General features: G+C 40.9%; 1 protein-coding gene across 1 annotated transcript in view; it reads right to left on the bottom strand.

Annotated features, from left to right (window-relative positions):
• Nucleotides 1–2,706: 2,706 nt before the first annotated feature.
• Nucleotides 2,707–9,851, bottom strand: part of LOC142490628 (uncharacterized) — a 47,879-nt gene continuing 40,734 nt past the window's right edge. The window contains exon 4 of the mRNA XM_075593045.1: nt 2,707–2,865. Coding sequence (XP_075449160.1) covers nt 2,707–2,865 — 159 coding nt within the window. The remainder of the gene's footprint in view (nt 2,866–9,851) is intronic.

Raw genomic sequence — 9,851 nt, 5'->3', positions numbered from 1 at the left:
CTTCATACTCATGCCTTGTCATCACCTGCATTGAACTATTTTCAATTATTACTATCCTAAAACCTTTACTTATACTGTACTTCTCTAATACAACATCTGCCTGCCTTGCTCCTACCTTTTGCTTCTACTTTATCAAGCAGTTTGGGAACTGGATCCTATATGTTAAAGTGGCAATGTTTAATTGTACTGTACATATCTATCTGAAATCAACTACTCATAGGATATGTAGAGAAAATTGGCTAACCTACTAAAATTGTATTCTTCTATTTTTTTTAAGCTTTGTAAAAACATTTTTTCACATTCTACCAGAGAATTGCTTTTCAAAAATGTGTAGACCTTTTTTTGGTTCTTAAATCACTAGATTTTCTAAATGAATAAACCATTTTTTTAGGTTCTTGGTCTCCAGACACTTACAGGTATACCATAAACTGTGATAGCCAGTAGCCATATCATAGTATAGCACTCAGAATATGGAAAAGGATATTTGGGCTTGAATTTAATGGTACATTGGAGAGGGTGGTGTACGACAGGTAGCAGCCCCATGTGGGACATTTAAAGATGGCTTGTCATAGCTGACTTGTCGGAACTTGTCAGAGTAGGTGGTCTAGGACGTGTAGTGTGCACGGAAGCGCATGCAATAGGATATTGGCATTTAAAGAATGTGTTGCGGCACAAGTGGCAAAATGTGAAGTGATAAGGTGTCTTGTGGCCAGGTGTCCGGCCAGTGAGTTGTCCCAGCGGAAAGATGTGTGGCGACACAGCACTGTCAGTGGTTTGAACAAGGCAAAACGGCAATAGCCAAATGTTCTGAGGAAGTGTGCGCATGGGCACGAAACGCGTTTGGAAGTTATCTTTTAGAGCTGTCTTTGTGAAGGAAGACGTTAGTTACGCAGCTCATCCAGGTCTGAGACAGAAGGAGTGTTGTACCTGGAAGCCCCGCCTCCTAGTGACGAAACATCCGCCCCAGAGACGCGGGGAATCACAGGAAGGTTCATCGGCCACCTCCGCAGTGAACTAACAGAACATTTGTTCCAGCCCAGTACTGACCACCATTGCCTGCTATAAATTGGAATCTTGTGAGTAGGGTCCCAATTTTATTACATTTGGACCTGGCGATCTTGTAGTTTTCCAGAACCCTTCATTATATGTTGTTTTATTAAATTAGCTTTTAATTCATACTAGCCTTGTTATTGTTTGTCCTGTTTGTCTGTTTTAGTGTCTTGTTTTGTTTGTCACTATCCGTTTTGGGCTCATATGTCAGCTTGCAATTATATTGGCATACTGCACCATAATATTGGGGGTTTTTTTCTCCACATATTCCACGTATGCACGGTGGGAGCTGCATTCCATCACCTCAATTTCCCTCATCTAAGAGGACATTGTTGGGATTCTCCACATATTGCTTGGACATTCCATTTATCTATTTGGACTTGTAAGGCGCCGGTTTTCCTTTTTTTCATATGTGGTAGCAATGTACAATATATGAAATGAGTACATACACTTCATGTGAGTCTACATAAACACTATTACACACCCATTCACAAATCTCTGCATTCAGATACAATGTATTTCCAAATGAAACAAAAAGTTGATGTGTAAAACTATTAGAATATAATTGATATGTAGCAGATATAGCTGCTGCTGGTTATCTGATTAAAAGTCACACATATACACAATGCGTCTTTCATGAAATGTATAGTCTTATTTACTTTTGACATGTTTACATACTTGCACCTAATTAACAACATGCTTCTGTTAACTAAACATAGTGGCTAACGCAACACAGGTCTCCTCATCTGCATTCCAGGTCTCATCACCTGCATCCCTAATGCAATCACTGTTACCTAATCAAGGTGAGTCCAGAAATGTATAACATAATTGTGTGGCACCTTCTGTGCCACAACTACCGATTCACGTGACCATGGGACAGTTGCATGTGTGAATGACACCAACTCTGTTGAAATCTCTCCCAAAATGATACAGCTGATGTTGTAGTCACCTATACAGTAAATGTTGTTGTTGATGTTTGAAATCAACATCATTACTTGTAAGATCACATACAAATTACATGGTCTGCTGCATGGCAGACTCAATAGGTACTATTTCAATGGCTTTGAATTAGTCATGCACAATTGTCCAGCAGCCATTTCATTAATGTGACGTCTGAGGTCATCATTGAAGGTGTTATTGAGAATTAAATCACCATGCATTGTACTATGTGACCGGTAGTTTTTCAGTGTCAATCAATTAATGTTGTCCTCATTTCTTTACAACAGATATTGCATCTCCTGGCTTGTCAGCTTCACGATCTTTATCGTTGCGTAGTACTACACAGAGTCCAGCATTAAGACATAGCCAACATGCTCATGCCCACCAGGAGCATTTGGCATCGATAGAGCAATCTGAAGAGTGCTTTTTGGAATCTCAAATAACCCGTCACCAACAATTGATGGGGGTTCAACAGCAAATCATTGTGGAGCCACACAGCATAAAATAAATGTTGTTAATGAATTCCAATTCATTTGAAGTTCAAAATTGCTCATTACAATCAATTGCTGCCAGTATGATTAAACAGAATGAGTTACGTGCCTCAGAACTCACATCTACACGACACTCTCCTGCCTCATCTCTATCTTCATGTGAGTTGGGAATGTTTTCTCCGTCTAGATCGATTGCACACTCTCCGGCACTATTATTGCTATCATCTCAGACACCATTATCGGCATCCTCTCCAGCCATAATTTCCGGAAACACTATTGGCATTCTCTCTGGCAACATTATTGCCATTATTTCCAGCACCATTATTGCCATCTTCTCCAGCACCATCAATTTAGTCCGCTCCGGCACAATTAATTGCACATTCACCTGCACAAAGAAAAAGATTGGGAACAAATAAGAGAACAATGGTACGCACATCTTAGTACCTGGTTTATTGGGGATAGAGGGTGTGGTTGAAAGGGGGTACTTGCCCGGGGTAGGTCTGACCACAAACCCTGGGGCAATTACATTCTTCCCCCACCTCCTCTACCCCCCAATAAACAAGGTACTCTGGCTTCACTCCGTCATTGCCTTAGCGGCTAGGCGCTAAGGTAATGAAGCTGTTTTTATTTTATTTTAGTAACACAGTAATGAAACAGGGTCTCTCTATAACTGAACCACATTAATTTCAGCCTCAGGGACCCATTGCGTCCTGAGTTACAGGCCCTGTTATGGGGGTGCCAGTATCTCCATCATGTTTAAATTATCCCGTGACACGTGACGGGACATTTAAACAATGCGGGGAGATACCGGCACCCTGGCCTGTAACTCAAGAAACAGGGGTCCTCAGACCTGAAATGAATGTGATTCAGTTCCAGAGACCGCCTTCTTCAATACTGTGTTACTAAAATAAAACCTGTTAGAGGAACTCAGAGAGAGTGACTGATTCTGTCTAATCTCAATGCGCATCTTTTACAGACATGTGCAGCCCAGTAGGATTCACACAGCGTGAATCCCATACAGAAGCAGGTACCCACGTTGTGTTAATCCCGATGGACCACTAGTCTCCTTAGTGGCACTCCGTGCGCACAGATGAAAACAAGATGTGACTGCAGCGAATTTCGTGAGGGCAGCGAGACTGACCATAATGCTCCATCTGTAAGTGGTTGCTTTCACCTTTCCCAGAATCCTGTGCTTGTCTCATCATCATTGTTTATTGGCTTCCATCTTAAATTAGTGAAGTTGCATAATGTGGCTATTATTAAATTTATTTTAATTGGATACAATTTAAAATTTCAGGCAGTTCTACTCCTACTTCTCTTCAAGAGAGGTCTGTAGACGTTTAAAAGTGCCCTGAAGGAAAGAAAAGTGATACCCTTTTTAGGGTGAAGGGGTATCTATCTATCTATCTATCTATCTATCTATCTATCTATCTATCTATCTATCTATCTATCTATCTATCTATCTATCTATCTATCTATCTCTCTATCTATCTATCTATCTATCTATCTATCTATCTATCTATCTATCTATCTATCTATCATTGAGGGCTACAGTGTAAAATGTAAAAGAGAAATTTAATCCAGCAGGATATCTACAACAAAGGTTATGGAAGTATTAGGGTTTGTGAACTTTTGCCTCACCACTCATTTAGTAATTTGAACACATAAAAAAATATCACCTTGTAGAGCAGAACTTTCTCTTCTCTATATCAGTTTTATATGGAAAAGATGATGTGTTCCAAGTACTAAAAGGGAATAAACCTTCATTATCAGAAGTTAGATATTATTGATCATCAACAGAGTAAAAAAGTTCTTTAAGCAGTTGGCAGGTGATTTGCTCAGACTGGAGGACAACCAGAGTGGTGGGATACCTTAGTGGGTGAGTGAAGTGTTTGGGGTAAATTGGCTGATGTTTGGGTGGAGGCTAAAATGTAAGGTATTGGGGGATTAGGTTGGTTGGGAGCAGGATATTAAAGGCAACACAATGTAAAGTGGGATGGGGGCTAGACATGAGGGTAAATATAGAGGTGGAGTGGAGGCTGGAGTTTAATGAGTTTGGAGTGATGAGAGATGTAAAGTGGATGAAGAGATTCGGGGTGATAAGAGGGTTGAGCTTGGGGTAGGAGAGAGGACTGTGGGAGGTAAGTAAGGAATTTGGAAGTGATGGAATGGCTAAGTTCAAACATATTTTTCACGTGTTGTACAGTTGCTTATATTTCACTCTCCAGTCCCTGTTTCTGGACCCTTCCTTTAGTTTATGTATTAGACATGGACTGACATAATTAGTGAGTGGGAAACTAGTCAGCTTGCTTACTCTGCTCTTTCATTTTGTATTTGGGAGCAGTTGTCAGGACAGGTGGCGCTGGGCCATTTGACTCACCTGACCTAAGGAGACGGCAGTGGGAGATGCAGTTTTGGCGTTCTCCCTCCTATTCAACTCTCTGCTTCTGTCAACTGTTTTAATTTCTTTCTTTTCTTATGCTGGTACTTCTGCTTGATTAAAAAAGGTAAAAAGTACAAATTATATTAGGCGCACAAAAATTTGGGATAATCACCTCTGTTTAAAATAGGGTGGTAATATAGGGTTTAAAGCAGAGTAGTGTACAGTTAATGATGCATTGAATTCAATGCATCATTAACTGTTTATTTCACCACTTCTCATCATATTGAATTGAGAGAAAAAGAGAGAATTATAAGGTAAAAGTGAGCAATGAGCTCATTAAATATAAATATAAATAGAACTCAGTACGTATTAACGTGATGTGATGTTAATAATAGGCAATATACACTACCGACACACTTTATTAAAGTGTGGCCGGTACCGCAAGCCGGGAGATTTCCCGGCTTGCTAGTGGCCGCCCCTCGGCGTGCCGCGCGTCATAGACGCGCGGTCACGCGTCTTCGGGAGCGTGCGGGACAGCGGGACAGCGGCAGGGGGTTCCGGGGGACCCGGCGGACCCGGCAGCGGTAGGGAGAGCGCCCCGATCGGAGGGCGCTCTTCCGCTGCTTCGGCGCGCGCCCGTCACTCTCGGGCGCGCGCCAGGCTACTGCTGCGGCCAAGAACGGGCAAATGCTCGAATAAACTTGGCCGCAGCAGTATAACACCGTAAATTATAATATATAAATTTTATGCAATAACAAGTGTAATACAGGAAAAAAAAATTATACAAAAAATCTTAATGTAAAATATGTCTCAAGAGTCTTAAATATAAAGACTCTTCATGTGAAGAGGAGAAAGATACCTCCCCAAAGACCACACTCACACTCGCCCTTGTGAGTGATTGCAGTTCATTCTGCTTTTTATATACCCTTTTAATCATCGGAGTCAGGCATTGTTATTAATATCTGTTTTGTCCCTTAACATCTGTTCATTAATTTGTTCATTTACTCTGAGGGGGATACACACAATCAAGAGCTGCAGGCAAATTGAAGAAGCCACAACTTGGACAAGGAGAGAAGGAACACCACACCAGAATAAAGAAGTAAAGAACAAAAGAAACCTTGATGCGACAGCATTTGCACAAGGCCGTGTAAGTGTTTCTGTTATTTTACACTTTACCACCCCAATTAGCTCGAGTACTCGCACACTCGAACTCAACCACCTTAATTTTGTTACCCCATTATCCCTCAACCTGTGCTCCCCCTTTTTTCTTGTATCTTTTTACCACTAAGGATCCTGGATAGATCCTATCGGGTCTGAGTCATAGGAAGAGACTACGAAGCTGAGGGGACCCTTATAAACTAAATAAGGTTGTAATATCCTATTTTATTTCCCTATATATTCCATTTTGAGGTAGCGCCTGGGTATGTCTCTCAAATACTTTACCACAGCAGTGCCAGCAGCTGGCAACACCAGGGGTAAGTGCAGCCAGTAGCACAGGAACACCCCCCTACCCTCACCACCTTGTGTAGAGGTACAAATACATGGGGTCAGAAGGAGCAGCCAGGGGCCAAATACAGTGAGGATTTCCATCCCTCCTAAGAGGGGAAGGAAATTAATTTTTCAGTTATGAGCAGTCATGTCTATGTTGAAATGTTTTTTCTATTAATGTGTATATATATATATATATATATATATATATATACACTGTTCACAAAAAAAAAAAAGTCGCCCGAGAGTGACGAAACGCGTCAGGGAGCGTCATCACGCATTACGTCACGGACATTACGTCACCACGTTGCGCATGATCAGGCCGGTTCGTGTGTGTAACAGGTACAGGCCACACAGCAAGGAGATCTTCTGAGGACTCCAATCCGATGCCGGTTTACTTTTTCCACGCTTGGACAAATATCCTGATGACCACGGATCGTTTACATCCAGATAGTGACATCAGAGACGAGTAAAGACAAGTAAAGATCCTGGATGTCGTGATTTATTCACGACATGGTTTTAACTTCCTTACCCTTGTGAGTGAGATTTCTCCCCCCCCCCTCCATTTCCTTTATTAAATACACAGTTATACACTATGGGGCGTGCGCTCTCTTCTCTTTCTCCTCTATATATATATATACACTGTTCTCAAAAAACGGGATCTCTAATTTTTCGGCATATCTTGCAGAAAAATAACTACATTTTCATGCAATGTCCCAGTAGATTATTGCATTTAAGAATTATTTAATAATCTAATAAATATTCTTTGGAATTGGTGATGCATGATGACATCATCAAGTGCATTGTTACCGAATGGTGTTTAGCGAAGAAGATAAGCACGTTATAAATTGCTTGGACCGAGCATGAATTATGGTCCAAAACGCTTACATAAAATGTTTCCAGATAAAGAAAAGAAGATAGCAAAGGACTAAAAAAACTAATTTGTATTGTTCAGGAGTGGGAGCAGCTGGATCAACGTATTATCTATTATGTAATCAGACAGTGGCATTCTCGTCATAGGTGTGCGTTTTTGCAGGAGGAAATGTTGAACACGCACTTTGAATAATACAGTACTTAGAACTCAAATTTTATAGTAATCTTATTGTTTCAGATTAGATTACAGCAGTTACAAGCTACAGAGGAAATACACCTATTTCTTGTTTAATTAACATGAACCTACTGTACTGCGGTATACCTGATTCTTAATGACATAATACATTTATATTAATTAAGTTAACCATTAGTTCATTGTCAACATTGTGCTTCTTACATAGTGTTAGGTGACGTCCATGGTATGGGAGACTGCGCGGAGGCGCGATCAGATTGCCTTAAGTCATTGATCGCGTCCCTAGACCGCGTGGGCACACATGGGCGGTGGCAGGAGGGGGCACGCGTTGCACAAGAAATCAGTTGAAATTGATTTCTTGACGTGACACACAGGTCATGTGAGTGGTTTGTCCATTGAGGGCGAACCAGCTCCGTGACGCACCTAAGCACACCCCTAGGAACGACCCCCGTGGCCCATCCACCATGGACATGGAAAGCACCCGCTCCACGCGGGTAACTTCACAGCTCCGCACGCCTCCGCGCGGGCGAACGCACCAAGGCCTGGGCCTTAATCTACAAAACGGACCTACAATTGTGCACATTTTCATGGGGATTAAAAGAGAAATTTACCTAATATGTTACAAAAACGAAAGGGGTACCTTTTTTCATGAATACAGTGTATATATTATTTGCTTGATTTTTTTATAAAAGAATACAAATCTCAACGGATTTCTGTTGCGGCTGTATTAATAATAGCTATAATCACTTATACTTTGCATCAGAATGGTAATGCAATGTGACATTCATATAAATCAAATGACATGTCATGCTTATTTAGCACATTACTTTTTGACATTAACAGTGTAGAAGGTATGGATAAACAGTCAGAAAAACACAACCAGTGATACGAATGAATATGCTTTAGATGTAGAAACATGACATAAATACTCAGTCTATAATATCTAATTTATTTGGTTATTAAGGGCCGGATAATGGAATAGGCATGAACACTGCTGTTCAAAATGAATATAGTGTACTGTACATTAGGTATAAAATGACTTCCACATTATTCAAATATTTTTGTTTAGTTTTAGGTACAAATGTATTGGCCTACATACACTTACTGTATAACACAACTTAATATAAGTATAATAAATTGGGAAAGTCTGCCGTTGATAGTCACTAATTTGAAATACAAACATATTATTATTGCTAAGATTATAATTTATGTTTGAAGATTGGGGACATTCAAGTGAACACTACATTCTGAAAATTATAATAGGGGTGGGTATATGAGGGTGAAGTGAGATGCAGGGGGTGGGTATATGAGGGTGATGTGAGATACACGGGGTAGGTATATAAAGATGATGACGAAGTGTGCTGGGGGAGATATGATGATGATGATGATGATGATGATGATGATGATGATGATGATGATGATGATGATGATGATGATGATGATGATGATGATGATGATGATGATGATGATGATGGGTGCTGGGGAGATATATGAGGATGATGAAGGTTGCTGGAGGAGATATATGAGGATGATGATGATGATGAAGGGTGCTGGGAAGATATATGAGGATGATGATGAAGGGTGCTGGGGGAGATATATGAGAATGATGATGAGGGGTATGGGGGAGATATGATGATTTTACCCTTGCGGCATGATTTTTAAAAATAAGTATTGGGCGGTGGGGGTCATTTTAAAATGTATTGGGGTGGTGAGGGTCTTTTTAATATGTATTGGGGCGGCGGGGTTCTTTTTAATATGTATTGGTGGGGCATTTTTAATATGTATTGGCGGGGGCGGTTAATGTTATTATGAATTTCAGTGGGGTTACATGTATTTAGGTGGTGTGGTTTTTTGGTATGTATTTTGTGGGGGAGATTGAGTGGGGTAATTGACGGAAGGTAGGGACGAGTGAGAGGAGAAAGGGGGGGAGAGAGTGAGTGAGGAAAAGAGGGAGTAAGAGAGAGAGACGCAGGGGAGATAAATACATGTGAGGCAGGATGGGGGAGAGTGAGTGAGACAGAGGGGAGAGAGAAATACATGGGTAGATGGTGGGAAATAGAGGGGGCTCGTGAGGTGTGAAATTAACCTAATATGTGTCAGCCAGATATGGGTTCCCCGAGATTTCTCAAAATACTTCAAGGGTTCCTCGAAACAAAAAAGGTTGGGAATCACTGATTTACAGGGTTAAATAATACACTTACGGGCCCACTATCCCTTTAGGTAAAAACAAAATCATAAAATAAACTCCTACTCCTCTTAGGAGACTAACTACATATTCAGCTTCAACCCTTACTAACTGGATGGACAGATACGCTGGTTACCACCCCAAACAGGTACTCTTATAGCTGAGCATATACAGTCTCTGAACACAGCAATAAAGTGTTTCGCTTATCTGTTACTCCAGGGTTTGGAGCAGACGTCCCTGCTGCAGCAT

This window comes from Ascaphus truei, chromosome 3 (genome assembly GCF_040206685.1).
Source record: "Ascaphus truei isolate aAscTru1 chromosome 3, aAscTru1.hap1, whole genome shotgun sequence".
In the NCBI taxonomy this organism is placed as follows: Eukaryota; Metazoa; Chordata; class Amphibia; order Anura; family Ascaphidae; genus Ascaphus; species Ascaphus truei.
Note: the sequence above shows the minus strand (reverse complement) of the source record. Positions and strands in the feature narration are given on the sequence as shown.